The 15,626-nt window shown below is 42.6% G+C and overlaps 1 protein-coding gene across 5 annotated transcripts in view; it reads left to right on the top strand.

The window, feature by feature from the left end:
• Positions 1–15,626, top strand: part of emid1 (EMI domain containing 1) — a 466,983-nt gene that overhangs the window by 213,128 nt on the left and 238,229 nt on the right. For 4 of the 5 annotated variants that reach the window (XR_009515419.1, XM_059988082.1, XM_059988079.1 and 1 more), the window contains exon 4: positions 9,683–9,769. The exons of the other annotated variant lie outside the window; for it this stretch is intronic. Coding sequence is in view for 3 of the 4 variants with exons in the window: in XM_059988082.1 (XP_059844065.1) it covers positions 9,683–9,769 (87 nt within the window). In the remaining variant the exon portion in view is untranslated. The remainder of the gene's footprint in view (positions 1–9,682; positions 9,770–15,626) is intronic. 5 annotated transcript variants of the gene reach the window in all.

The raw sequence follows: 15,626 nt of genomic DNA, 5'->3' as shown, positions 1-15,626 counted from the left end.
TGGGAGCAGGAGGTGGATAGTCATATGAGCACCTGGTGCAGATCACAAGTCCTGGTTATGCGACCACTGAGGCCAGGCTGACAATCTCTGAAGAGTATTGATAATGGCTGGGGTCACCCGTCTCTTAAAGACACAGCCCAGAAGAAGGCAGTGGCAAACCACTTCTGTAGGAAAATTTGCCAGGAACAATCATGGTCACAAGTCCATGATTACCTACATTATACACAGCATGGTGATGTAAACGTGGAATAATACAGTGCATGAAGAGGCTTATGCATTCCCATTTCACTTCATCGGTTCTTTAATAGGATTATCCCATTAGATCAACTTGCCTGCTCCCCCCGAGCCCTGTAAAACTATTTCCCTTCAGCAATTAAAGAAACTATTTTCAAAGTTATTATTGAATTAGTGTTTACCACCCTTCTGGGCATCGCAATCCGGAGCGCAGCAGCCTACTGAAGGAAATGTTTTATCTAATTCTATTGCTAATCACTTTCAGTTTTTCTTCCTTCTGCTTTCCCCATTAAGAACAATTCCTCCTTTTTCAGTCTTTCTGAACAACTCGATGTCTTACCATTGAGGCTGAGAGTGAGGACCCTGAACCACACCTGGGGCACAATGGAGAAGACTGCCAAGGACAGACAGAGTTGGAGAAACTTCATTGCTACCCAAAGCACCGGTGGCATAACAGGCAGTAAAATATAATTCTGAACCATTTATAATCTCCTCTAATTATTCCTTTAATCCTTTATGCTTCAGGGAGGACAATCTTAATTCCTCCAAATTCTTTGTTAAGACAAACCCCTTGCCCTGGCATCATTTCCTGTAAATCTATGTTGTGTTCTTTCCAGGGCCTTAATGCTGTCACATATAGCTAATCCTAACCAAGATTTGGTTCTTTTGGTTGATTTCAAGTTCACACAAACCAGGGAATAGCACAAACACATTTATGGTCAGGCAGCACATACAAAATGCTGGAAGAACTCAGCAGGTCAGGCAGCATCTATGGAAAAGAGTACTGTTGACAATTCGGTTCGAAACCCTTTGGCAGAACTGAATGGTGTATATATTTATGAATACACTTACGGTGTTTGTTTTAAATTTTACAGATAAAAATTTAATCTTATTACCTGTTATTGTAAATGGAAAAACTGCAAACTTCAGCATAGTTTTGGCCAAAATGGGCTGAAATTGAGTGATTTGCACTTTTAATTTATATTTAGTTCAAACATCTAATGGAGAGATCTGAATGAACAAAACCTGTATGAAGGTTTTTGTCCTTACTTTAATACACTGTCACTCAGGAGAGTGGAAAAAAGATTCAAGATCTTTTAATTGCATGGTCGATGATGAATCTGATATTGCCTGTGTAATGAGAATTACTTAAAGCCCAAGTCCTGTTGGTCCTAATTCAAGAATGTTGAGAAATATCACACTGTTTTACTGGCATGCCATTTGTCTCTGGAGATTGAATTATCAGTGCAGAAACTTCAATCCACCAAAAGTGAATCATTATTTTTTGGCACCATGCACGATGAGTGGCATTGCAGGCATTCACAGAAGCTGGTGCTGAATACCAATGAGCGAGCTTCAGCAAACCGCGAACAGTCCAGCACAGGCCTTGAGCCCACAATATTGTGCTGGACCTGCTGAAATGCAGATCAAAAACTAATCTCTCCTATCTACACCATGTCCATATCCCACCATCTTCCTTACATCCATGTGTCTGTCTAAATGTCTCTTAGAACCCTCTAATGTATTTGCCTCTCCCACCATACCGGGCGGTGAATTCCAGCCATCTCTCAGAGTAAAAAACTTACCCCTCACATCCCTTTTGAACCTACCCCCTCTCACCTCCAATGTATTCTGTATGATATTTCAACCCTTGGAAATTTATACTCCCTGTCTATGCATTTCATAATCATATAAACCCCTCTCAGATCCCCCCTCAGCCTCTGCCGCTCCAGAGAAAACAACCCAAGTTTATCCAACCTCTCATGATACCACGTGCCCCCAAAACCGGGCAGCATCCTGGTAAACCTCTTCTGCCCCCTCTCCAAAGCCTCAAGAGCCTTCCCATAGTGGGGCGACCAGACTGAATAGTTTTTTTAAATTTAGCAGTATATATGTTCACTGAGTTATAGCACTAAAATTGCCCGATTTTGAGCCATTTTACCAGCAGAAGAGACAAACTGACCGCATCAGTGCAAGTACATCATCCCACCAACTAAAGCTGATTTATTTTGCCAAAACTCCCTTGAGCCTTGGGGGGGAAATAATGTATCACTGGAGAACAGGAGGACTGGATTATTCCTGTCTGCTGTGGGCCTGCCTCCACAAAGATCACGTTGAGCATGTGTCTGCAGTGCAAGTCTGGTGTCGTCAGCAACTTGCTTGATGGCTGGAGCTTTTCCTTTTCACTAACATTACTGCAATGCAGAGGTTTCCAACCTGGGTTCCAGGACCCCCCCCCCCAGTTAGTTGTAGGGGGCCGTGGCACAAAAAAGGGTTGAGATCCCCTGCTGTAATGAATGAGCACTCGCCTGGTTCCCAAAATGTAATCAGCACTAATGAATTCCAAGCAATTGTACAGGATGAGCACTGCGGAGCTGGTATTGTGCACTGTTCTTTTAACTGTGTCATCATGCTGAGCCTGATCCCGCCGTTCGATAACTTACCATGTACGTACTTTAATGCCTGTTACACCGCAGGCATTTAGGGCAGCAATGAAGGTCCTCCATCTCTGGCAATGTTCAGGGCTTCCTTCATCATGTCAGTAGCTTTCTCTCGGTTTTCACTACTGTCAGTCATGCAAATCCCAGGTGGAGACTCAGGAACACCGTCACACTCAGATGTAGAAGATTCTTTATTACTGTTTCTGTAATAATTTTGTTTTACCAGTCAGGGTTGTTAGCCCTAAGCTGAACTCCCAAACCTGGAGGACTTCTGGACCACTCTTAGTCTGTCCTCTACCCTTTGACCTGTCTGGCATGGGTGACCCTACCAAGAGCCAAAGCACAAGGCCCTGACTCCAGCCAACGTAACTCTCCAGTCATTGAGGCACGCAAGCCTCCATACCATGACAACAAGGTTGTGATCCTCTTGGAGGAACTTACTATGTATTCAATCCTTATCTTAAATTAACACATTCCAGCACAATCATAAAAACTAGAAAGTCTGCAGGTGCTGGAAGTCCAAAGCAATAGAGACACAATGCTGGAGGAACTCAGCAGGTCAGGCAGTATCTATGGAAATGAATAAACAGTCAGCATTTCAGGCCAAGTCCCTTCATCAGGACTCATACAGCACAGAGTTGCTTCAATGAATTTAATTATTATTGATTGTTGCCTTGGTTGATTTAAAGCATTGTCAGGTGTGTATAATTGATGCAAATATTGAGGCATAAAATAATTAATTGCATTGGTTGTCAGGTGTAACCATTGGGTGATGAAGCCTGGAGCAGTAATGACTTATCTGCACAGGATCACAATTAGGATGTAGTTCAAATTGCACAGAGGTTTTCTTTGGTTAGTTAGCCGTGAACTCAGCAATCGCTGAGTTTACAATCGCTCCATTTGGTTTCGATCATGGTTCCACGCAGAAATGGTACCTGAAGGTTCACAGACATTTAACACACAGCTGGGTGCCTCGTTTAGACTAAATATAAACTGCAGATGTGCTCCTGTCGCTGTGGTTATTTAAGTTTGGCTTATAAGGCTTTTAGGTTCAAACACCTAACTTGCAAGAGTTGCTTTTTACTTTGTCTTTTAGAAAAATTCTGAATTGATTTTTTTTTTTGGCAAGTTCCCGTTTAATTTAGTTTTGCCTCATGGCAGCCTTCAAATATAACTTCTGCTGCATCTCCCCCTAATGAATATTTTTAATTTAGTTTTCAATCCCTGACTCCCATTTCTTGGCTCTGAAGACTGCTGGGGAAGTCTGGCTGTGTAACAAGCAATTAGAAGGTGAATATTGATGAGAAAGAGTGACTGGTCCCCTGCTCAGTGAATCAGTGGCCCTCTACACAGGGAAGTGCAGATCCAAACGCAGCTCATTGAGGCAGGACAAATATACTGTTGTTCAGTGCTTTCCCTTCCAAGCTTCCAATTTTGATCCTTTACCCAAGTCTTCTAAGTAACTTTATCTGGCTTTCTTTGCTCAAAGATCAGTTCAACACTCCCCTTTTGCTCGGATACAATGTATGTAATGGAAGCAAGATGCTAGCTGATTTGATTTCTTTCTTCTATTTTTAACCATATAACCATATAACAATTACAGCACGGAAACTGGCCATCTCGGCCCTCCTAGTCCGTGCCAACGCTTACACTCACCTAGTCCCACTGGCCCGCACTCAGCCCATAACCCTCCATTCCTTTCCTATCCATATACCTGTCCAATTTTACTTTAAATGACAATACTGAACCTGCCTCTACCACTTCTACTGGAAGCTCATTCCACACAGCTACCACTCTCTGAGTAAAGAAATTTCCCCTCATGTTACCCTTAAACTTTTGCCCCCTAACTCTCAAATCATGTCCTCTTGTTTGAATCTCCCCTACTCTCAATGGAAAAAGCCTATCCACATCAACTCGATCTATCCCCCTCATTATTTTAAATACCTCTATCAAGTCCCCCCTCAACCTTCTACACTCCAAAGAATAAAGACCTAACTTGTTCAGCCTTTCCCTGTAACTTAGGTGCTGAAACCCAGGTAACATTCTAGTAAATCTTCTCTGTACTCTCTCTATTTTGTTGATATCTTTCCCATAATTCGGTGACCAGAACTGTACACAATACTCCAAATTCAGCCTTACCAATTCTTCCTTTGTCTTTTTCTATTTTTCTTTCTCCCATATTCTCCTTATTCTTTACTCCAGTTTTCCCCCTCTCATTTTTTCACTTCTTCTTGTACTTTCTTTTCACTTTTTCTTTATTCGCCCATCTCCCTCTCCTCTCCCCATTCCTTCATTCTTTATACCTCCCCCTGCCACTACCACCTTGTGCTGGGGAGCGCTTGGTAAACACACTCCCTACACACGCATTCACTCACGCACAAACATTGCCTGGTCATTCTGATGTCGTTTCACTGAGAATGTGCACTCCAATGTCTTCCCCTGGTATATTCTCATAATGGGCCCTAAACTGAGCTTGTTTTGGCTTTATGGTGCCTTTCCTGCTGTACACAGCAGAATATTCCATTTCTTTAGTGTGGGGATGTGTATATATTTGTATACTGTAATTAATGTAGATACTTTTGTTTATTTTGTAATATGATTGTAACCACATGTGGGGTGCATAATATTCTAATTCGTGTGTCGTCTTAAGTGAACTTTATGATGGGATGTCCTGGTGCCTAATAAATGGGGCTCATTGCTCTCAGTGGAAGAGAGAGACCAGGGATGCCAGGAGTTAATACTGGACCAGAATGAGGCTACTATTGTGATTTCTGGTAGATTTTTTTTGTAAATACTGGTAGTTTTCTTTTCACTATTTTTACTAATTTTTATATGTTTGAATTTTTGACACAACTAATAAACATCTTTGCAGTGAAGTGCTAAGTGCCACCAGCCATTTTTCCTTTGGTTTTAACCCACGTATCTAACACACCTCCTCAAGGTCTTTTCATTGCTGCCCGCCAGTCCTAAACACTCAGGTGTCCATGCTACCACTTCACCCAACTTAACCATCCTACACATTTACCTCTGAATTTCAGGACAGCCTCAAAATAATTGTGGAGAAATACAACATCAACGTCAACTCAGAGAGTAGTATCACTCAGAACCACCTGAGTGTTTGAGTTGGATGACAAAATCCAAGATGGCAGCGCGACGCAGCTTGCAGCAGCCACTCCAGAGCTGATTATCAGTTATTTGTGAAGCGGGGTGCCATGCGCAATCATAATCGATTGAAAACGGACGTGGGAGCATGGAGGAACATCAGGAAATCTCCAGGAAGACCTTCTTCATTGCTGCTGCTGCTGTGAGGTCCGGGACTCTGCTGGGAAGAACAGGCCCCCAGTCCTCGGGGTCGCGTTGCCGATGGCCGTTGGCGGGGCCATCTTAATACGCTTGGCAGAGGATGGTGCTCGGAGAAGCTGTGCCAGAGGGGATGGTCGGAGGCTCGGAGGTTCGACGGACTTGGAGCCCGCTGCAGTCGGGTCGCTTTCGGTGTGTGATGCGTCTGCGAGGCTTGGGTTCGACGGAGCTTTCATTGTGTGCTGAGTCTGTGAGGCTGAGTCGGGCGGTGCTGTGGAAGTCCATAGCGGGGATATTCCCTTCTCGCGCCAGCGTGGGATGGCGAGTCTGTTGGGACCCTGAGGACTTGTGGAAACTGTGTGGTGATTTCTTTTGAACTTATAGTCCTTTAACATCTTTGGACTATTTTTACCGTGCCCATGGTCTGTTTTTTTTATCAATTATGCTATTGTACGCACTGTTGTAACTATGTGGTTTTGTGCAGGTCTTGTAGCTTTAGTTTTTGGTCTTGTTTGTCTGGTGGATTTGGAGCTCCTTTCCAGGAAACGCGCTAAGACGGTAGCATGATATTAATACGCAGCAGCCTCTCCGGAACCTGGATTGGGGATTGCCAAATGTTTCTGGTGTAGTCTGTTTTGTCATATGCTTTTGTGATATCATTCTGGAGGAACGTTGTCTCATTTTTTAACTGCATTGCATTTGTGGTTTCTAAATGACAATAAACTAAATCTGAAATAGAATCTGAAAAGGAAGTGGATAATCAGGAATGGATGAAACAAGTGGTGGACTAAACTGGCAATCAATGACCAACCATCCCAGTTGGAAATACATCTCTACACAGTGGACTAGCCTGACAATCAATGGCCAGTGGTGGTCTAGACTGACAATCAATGACTAAGTGGTGGACTAGACTGACAATCAATGGCAAAGTGGTGGACTAGACTGACAATCAATGGCCAATCGTGGTCTAGTTTGACAATGAATGGCCAGTGGTGGACTGGACTGACAATCAATGACCAACCACCCCAGTTGTAATGAATCTCTAAGATGAACTATGTATGCAAATCCCCAGCTGATGCATTTTCAGAGCCCTGTATAAGGTATACATTGGGAGACAGCCATTCCTGATGAGCGAAGGATTGCAATTGAAGAAATCTATTCATCATTTGTTGGATCAAATCTGTGCACTTTTTCCTCTCTGCCTGAGCCCATGTTTTTTCTATTTTAACTCTTCTGATGGCCTTGAACAGATTATCGATTGATTCAGAAGAATTGCATGTTTTAACCTCTTTTGAGATTAAGTACACAAACAAATAGTCTCATCACAATTATATCATTTTCTACATGGCAGTTACACAGATAATCCTAACTGGTAAATGAAATAATGTTCAGGTCTCCTGAGTTATCAGCAACCATCAATGAACATGCATGTTGACAGTGCACTGTTCTCAAGATTGGGGAACTTGTATAACAAAGTCAATGATGGAGAGCTTAATAATGCATTTAATAATAATATATAATTCATTCTGTGCACTGGTCTTAAGATGCTATAAAGTGCCCCTGGTGTATCTGTCAAAAGTCCTGGATGAGTGCATATCCCATTACCTACACTTTCAACGTACAGCTCTTGATTGACTTCCAAGCCCTGTAGCAGATGCTCCCTGCTGCTTCAACTGCTGATGATGGTGTTTCTCTTGTGTTGTGAAGGACAAATTTAGGCAAAATGTAAGGGTGATGCCTGCTGATAGCCATGACAAGTTCCTGTGCATTTTTATAGGTGACAGATGTTTTACGATACGCAACTGGTGTTCTCTTGAAAGCTGATTTGCTGAGGGCACTTCTGGCTCCTGACGAAGCCTAGAGCTTAGAAGGGGAAATTCTTAGAAACTACCTCTTCAACTTTATCCAAAAAAAAATCCTAATAGTATCAGGTTTTACTTATTTGTGAGTCAGATGAAAGGTATTTATGTCTGGTATTTCAATCTTGACATGTTTATGTCTCACTTTTGAGAAGAAAATCTATTTTAGCAGTCTGCAATGTCACATAGATGCAATTATTACTCTGACAACAATTGCGATGATTTCAGAATGAAGCAAGAATTATTTTATCTGCCTGTGGGATCATTTTAACATAGCTCTCTCATCAAGCAACTGACAAAGTTGGTTAGGTGCAGAGCTGGTTTTATACTCTGCATGGTTTTACTCTCCATTGTAACTAGTATTTAACAAAGTTTGTAACTTCAGCATTTCGCCTGCAACCATCAACTTTAAAAATAATGAAGTTAGGACTTATTTATGTCCAATATTTTAAACATGAAACACAACTTGTGTACTTTATCATCCTTGTCTACATTAGCAAAGAAACAATTTTTCTGGTTAAAGATGCTCTGTCCTGACAAAGGGTCTGGGCCTGAAACGTCAACAGTGCTTCTCCCTATAGATGCTGCCTGGCCTGCTGTGTTCCACCAGCATTTTGTGTATGTTGCTTTAATTTCCAGCATCTGCAGATTTCCTTGTGTCCCTGTTAACCTCTCTGTGATCTTGGCTTCCTCTCCTGCCTGTTACACACACATGCAGACATTAGTCTGGGGCCTGCTTTGAAATAGGATCTCAAAGCTGATTTTGAAAGAGAGCTGTGGACACTATTCTGAGATCCCAATATTCTTCACCACATGAGGCACTGGGAAAATGAACCATCTTGGGCAACAAGGCCAGCCTGGTGTTGCTATGGATGAAAGAGGGCAGCAAAAGGAGCAGATAATGAGTTTAAGGCAAACCTTTAGCACCATTATGAGGTTCATCCTGGGTCCATTGTAGTGTGCATATAAAAGTAATTACCTATCATTTTGCAGTTTACAGTGGTCAAATTAAGGACCACTCATTGAGTGCAGCCTTCAAGAGGACCTCAACCTTGTCGTAGGGGCTAGTGACTTGCATGCCTCAATGACCTGGACAGCTATGTTGGCTGGAGTCGGGGCCTTGTGCTTTGACCCTTGGTCAAATAGGTCAAAGGGTAGAGGCCAGGCTAAGAGTGGTCCACTAGTCCTGCAGGTTTGAGGGTTCAGCTCAGGGCTAACAACCCTGACTGGTCAAACAAAATCATTACAGGAACAGCATAAACAGCTGCCCTAAGCGCCAGCGGCATAACAGGAAGCAACTCTGAGTATAAGCTGAAAGTCGTAATTTTTGCTGGATTTGCAGTGGCGTCCATAAGTAAGTGTTAGGTCCTGATTAAGGTTTTCAAGCTTCAGAATGCCCTGTTTGAGATGGGCACACTGTGCACTGTCTGGTCAATGGCATTGATTTTCTGTGGACAATACACCCGGAATATCATCCCTTCACTAAATACATCATTGCGACTCAAGCCAACTTGCCTCCGAAGGACTTTTTCTCTTTCTCTTCATTCACCACAAGGCAGGAGCAATTAGTTACAGAATTAAAATGGTTTGCAACAAAGTCAATGAATTTATCACAAATTGACTGGATGACACTAACATCGAGCTTCTCTGAAAATTGTTACCTCCTTAATATTTGCAGTGACATCTCATGTTTTGTAAAACTTTAGCTGGAACTCCATGAAAGCAGCACTTTTGCAAAAAACCGTATTTTTCATGACCAAGCATTATCTAGAACTCCATGGAAGCAGCAGTTCTGAGAAAGATTGTATTTTTCATTACCAAAACTTCGACCGTCGCTTTTTGTTACAGAAACTGGAAACTACCTGGAAGCCATGGATGGCGGACGTCAGATATCTCACATTCGCCGATTACAAGCAAAATCAGGAGACCTTTCAAGTAAGGATTTCACTGATATTCTAATGGAATTAAATAGCCAGGACTAGTCATTTGTGGCGGCATCGTGTGGTTTAAAGTCTAGAAGGAGTAGAAAGTTTCCTAGTGGATAACACTGCATAGAATGCCATGTCATTGACCAACTATCTGTATGTATTTTGCTGAGAATATAGACACATTATAAAAGACTCCTTTCAGCAGAATTCAAATATTATTCATTGTAATATTTTTAGGCGATTTATTTTAAGCATTTATTTTTAGGCAATTATTTCAATTTTAATTTTGCAGAAAATTAGGTGTTTTGGGGGCCACAGAATTTTATCAAAGCTTAACATTAGCCTCCAACTAGATTGCATGAATATCGATTTCTCATTCCAATAAAATTTTTCCCCTCTCCTTTCCTTCATCTTCAGTTTCCCACTTCGGCCTTTTACCTCTTCTCACCTGCCTATCACTTCTCCCTGGGTCTCCTCCTCCTACGCTCCACTCTCGTCTCCTATCAGGTTCTTTCTTCTCCAGCCTTTGACCTTTCCCACCCAGTTAGCATCACCAATTGAGTTCTAGCTACCCTTCTTCCCCTCCCCCTCGCCTTTTTATCCTGGTGTCTTCCCCCTTCCTTTCCAGTCCAGGAGGAGGGTATCAGCCAGAAAACATCCACTGCTTCATCATTTCCATAGATGCTGCCTGACCTGCTGAGTTCCTCCATCATTTTATGTGTGTTGCTTTGGATTTTCAGCATCTGCAGACTTTCTGGTGTTAACAATAAAAGTATAGGCTTTGACAGATGATAATAGAAAATAAATATGCATAAGTTGATAACATATCTTTGTGTGTATTTATTTATTTTGCATTTGTAAGGGCAAAAGTTGAAAAATGTAAAGTCCTGCTTCCTTGGAATGTTGGCTGCACTTTTAAAAACCTGCCTGGTTACTGATTTTTGACTGAATTCTAACTAGTGATGACGAGGATTTGTTTTTTTATTTGTGTCTGACTGCAAGGTAAAATTAACTTTTTTTTTCCAGCATTTACAAATCAGAAATTGTATCCTGCCAAGCCTATACTAGGTCAATTATAGAGTGCAAAGGTCAGAATGGAAGTACAGGCACTTCAAGCAAAACATTGTTGAATGTGTACGTCCAATTGCTTGGGGAAGTAAAATAATCCAAAGAATTTGGGGATAAGGATATGGCAGAACCAATGCCGCATGGGTTGGAGAATTTAGATAAGGTCAGGATACAGCTCCAGGAGAGAAGATGTTGGTTCTTTTCCATTTGACCTTTGCTTGCATATTGCTTTAATGTACCAAGAATTATTTCAGATCTACAATGTAGTTTGTGGATAATCTGCATATCTTTCAGTTCCATCGATGGAGTGTTATAAAACACTGTGATGGCTTTTAAAACCTATACATTTTGTGAATATTTTGAGGGAAAATGAGTGATTTTCAATCCAGACACTCAGACCAATGAAAGGGTAAATTTTTTTATGAAGCTGATGCCCACTACTATCATTTACAGGTTGACTTTCACGGTTCAGAAACTTGGTCAGATACTTTGTATTGTGCATTTTTTACATAGCTACTATGGGCAGTGGGGTGGAGATATGTCTCCACCAAAAGAGGTGTAAGGCGCTCCTACCCTCTGCTAACCTGTGGATCACCCTTGGGCAAGGTGTGGCACCTGCTTAGGCCCCACCCCCACCCCCACCCCAATCAGGGTCATGTAAAGCCATGGGAGCAGATGGTCATATGAGCAACTGGTGCATATCACAAGCCCTGGTTATGCGACCAGGCAGACAATCTCTGAAAAGCGGTGATCATTGCTGGGGTCACCCGTCCTGTAAGGAAACTGCTCAGAAGGCAGCAATGGCAAGCCACTTCCGCAGAAAAACTTGCCAAGAAAATTTGCCATGGTCATGGGACCATGTGGCGAACTACATCTGGACACGCCCCCCGCTGACTGCTCCTGTGGTTCCTCCCACTGACCCCGGTATAAAGGCGATTGAGGCCTGAGCCCGGCCTCTCAGTCTCCAGGATGTAGTATGGTGGTCAACCACTGCTTGTTCCTTCTTCCAGTAAATAAAAGCGAATATCTCGCCTTTACGTCTCAGAGAGAGTTATTGATGGTGCATCAGACCATGATCACCCTTGTGACATGGCACATAATGATTATGTCATATGATGTGGCGCATGATGATGATACAATATGGAGGGCTATGGTTGCAGTGCAGGTCGATGGGAGTATGTAATTTAAATGGTTCAGCATGGACAAGATGGGCTTCTGTTCTTTACTATGACTCATTACTCTATTTGATATCAACCCCTGAGTGATGCACCTCTGAAGCCGGGGCTATTCACTTGGAATATTCTGAAATATAGAGAAAGGTTTTAATAATGCAGCTGTCTCTGCAGTTGCCTGAGTTAAAGAGAATCTCTGTAAGGAAATCCCGGTCTGTTGCTTGGAAATAGTCCACCCCAAATGAAATGTGGTTCATATATTTATATGCTCACATGTACCACATATGCCCGCTAATGCGTGATCCAAAATTCAAAATGCAGTGACACAGCTCGTAACATGATTGCATTACAGCTCAGTGACCCCCATCGCTGCTCTTATTTCTCATGCTGTTTGAATGGAGTCTTCTCATTGTCCTTGTAATTGCCTGGGATTCCTTCAGGTACTCTGGTTTGCCAAAGGCATGCAGATCAGTTGCTTAATTGGCTATTGTAAATGCCCCTACCCTATATGTAGGTGAATGCTAGAATCTGGATAGTGTTAGCAGGAATGAAGAGAGGAATTAAAGAATTTTTTAGGGTAAGATTAGTGCAAGCTCAGAAATTTCTCTAAACAGAATTTCTATTGGTCATCAGCAAAAAATTTCTTATTTAATTCTGCGGTGGAGTAGTTGACTTTTAGCCCAGTTTTATGTCCTGTAACAAAAGCACTGTAAGGGCTTTCTGTTAGTCACACACATTTATCTGCAGCAATAAATCCGACAGTGTAATCCTGTTAAAGCAAAGTTCAAACTTCAAAGTCAAATTATTATCCAAATTTATATATGTCACCATACGCAACCCTAAGATTCATTTTCTTGTGGGCATAAACAGTAAGTCCAAGCCACGCAATAGAGTCAATGAAAGGCCACATCCAACAGGATGGACAAATGGCTAATGTGTAAAAGACAACAAACTATGCAAATAAAAAAGTAAAAAAAAATAATATTAAGTAAGTAAGCAATAAATATCCAGAACATTAGAGGAGGTGTCTTTGAAAATGAGTCCATTGGTTGTGAGAACGGTTCCGTGATGGGGCATGTTACTGCTTTGACTCTTTTATATGGTTCAGAAACTCATATCCAAGGCATTCATTCACCGTCTGAATAACCCTCTCCTGCTTTCAGACTGATACATTAGATCAGAAATGTGCAGGTATATTCCATAATTCCTAGTGGTTTATCACTCTGGCAATTTGGTGATATAAATTTCATGAATGCTGGCAGAGTGGCTTTTAAATCTAACCGAGTGACCTCCAGCAATCAACTGCCCCCAACTATGCTGGAAGATCCTAATTCCTTGGAAGCCAGGTTAAACACAAAAGCTGTGACCTTTCTGTGAAAATTAGCAGTAAAGATCATTCTTGTCATTAAAACAACAGCTTTTTGAGAAACCTGGTGTAACATGTGGTGGGGTGGAAGCAGGTCTCCACCAAAGGAGGTGTAAGGTGCTCCTTCCCTCCACTGGCCTGCAGGTCACATTTGGGCAAGCTGTAGCCCCTGCTTAGCCACCCCCCCCCACCTCAGTCAGGATCATGTGAAACCACGGAAGCAGATGGTGGATGGTCGTACGAGCAGCTGGTGCACATCACAAGTCCTCGTTAGACAGACAGACAGACATACTTTATTGATCCCGAGGGAAATTGGGTTTTGTTACAGCCGCACCAACCAAGAATAGTGAAGACATGTAGCAATATAAAACCATAAATAATTAAATAATAGTAAGTTAATCATACCAAGTGGAAATAAGGTCCAGGACCAGCCGATTGGCTCAGGGTGTCTGACACTCCGAGGGAGGAGTTGTGAAGTTTGATGACCACAGGCAGGAATGACTTCCTATGATGCTCAGTGTTGCATCTCGGTGGAATGAGCCTCTGGCTGAATGTACTCCTGTACCTAACCAGTACATTATGGAGTGGATGGGAGTCATTGTCCAAGATGGCATGCAACTTGGACAGCATTCTCTTTTCAAACACCGCCGTCAGAGAGTCCAGTTCCACCCCCACAGCATCACTGGCCTTACGAATGAGTTTGTTGATTCTGTTGGTGTCTGCTACCCTCAGCCTGCTTCCCCAGCACACAACAGCAAACATGATTGCACTGGCCACCACAGACTTGTAGAACATCCTCAGCATCGTCCGGCAGATGTTAAAGGACCTCAGTCCCCTCAGGAAATAGAGAGGGCTCTGACCCTTCTTGTAGACAGCCTCAGTGTTCTTTGACCAGTCCAGTTTATTGTCAATTTGTATTCCCAGGTATTTGTAATCCTCCACTGTGTCCACACTGACCCCTTGGATGGAAACAGGGGTCACCGGTGCCTGAGCCCTGCTCAGGTCCACCACCACCAGCTCCTTATGACCACTGAGGCCAGGCTGACAATCTCTGAAGAGTATTGATAATGGCTGGGGTCTCCCATCTTGTAAAGACACTGCCCAGGAGAAGACAATGGCAAACCATTGTGGAAAATTTTGCCAAGAATAATCATTATCATGGATAGGATATGGCTGTCTATGTCATACTACACAGCACATAATGAATGCACCAGTAATTGTAACTACTGGAGTTTATGTGAAATGTGTAAAATAACACAGGAACTGTGAGACTGTTTGTTCGTGGAGATAAATAGCTGATGTGGCTTTACTGTTAAAAACAATTTGAGGAAATCATGGGCTGAATTTTTTTGTCTGGGCATATACTTATTCACAATTTTAATCACATGTTTGAAATAATATAGTCATTCAAATAAGAAAGAAAAATAATTTACAGTACTATGCAAGAGAGAGAGAGAGACTTTTGCGTAATACTTGGTAATTTTATGTATTGCACTGTACTCTGCTGCCACATAAAAAACAAATTTCATTACATATGTGAGTGGTGATAAACCTGATTCTGACATGGGTCTCTGTTGTGGACTGAAAGTGGGAAGGAGGCAGGGATATGGGATTCATGGTTGAGAAAAGGGAAGGCAGTGGGAAACACCAAAGAGACATTCTGTAATAATTAATAAACCAATTGTTTGGAGTAAAATTACCTGGCCTGGGGTCTTAGCGCTGGGTGTGTCTGCACCCGTGCTACCCCCCTCGCCCTTAGCATTCCTTCACTGCCACCTGTCCCACACCCCTCCCATGGCACTCCATGTGCCACTTGGGTGAATTGATGGCATGAATAACGATTTCTTCTTACAGTTAAAATAAATCCCTCCCTCCTCCCCACTTCTTCTGTTCTCCTTTCTGGCTTCCTACCTCTTCTCGCCCATCTATTATTTCCTCCTGGGTCTCCTCCTCCTTCCCATTCTCCTATGGTTCACTCTCCTCTCCTATTATATTCCTTCCTCTCTGGCCCTTTACCTTTCCCACCCACCTGGCATCAATTATCACCTTCCAGCTGGCCTCCATCCCCTCCCTCACCTTTTTTATTCAGGTGTCCTTCCCCTTCCCTTTCAGCCCTGAAGAAGGGTCTCGGTCTGAAACATCGACTGCTCATTCATTTCCCTTTTCCCTAAGTGTGCTTGATCTGTTGAGTTCCTCCAGCATTTTGTGTGTGTGTGTGTGTGTGTGTGTGTGTGTGTGTGTGTGTGTGTGTGTGTGTG

Source organism: Hypanus sabinus, chromosome 13 (genome assembly GCF_030144855.1).
Source record: "Hypanus sabinus isolate sHypSab1 chromosome 13, sHypSab1.hap1, whole genome shotgun sequence".
In the NCBI taxonomy this organism is placed as follows: Eukaryota; Metazoa; Chordata; class Chondrichthyes; order Myliobatiformes; family Dasyatidae; genus Hypanus; species Hypanus sabinus.
Note: the sequence above shows the minus strand (reverse complement) of the source record. Positions and strands in the feature narration are given on the sequence as shown.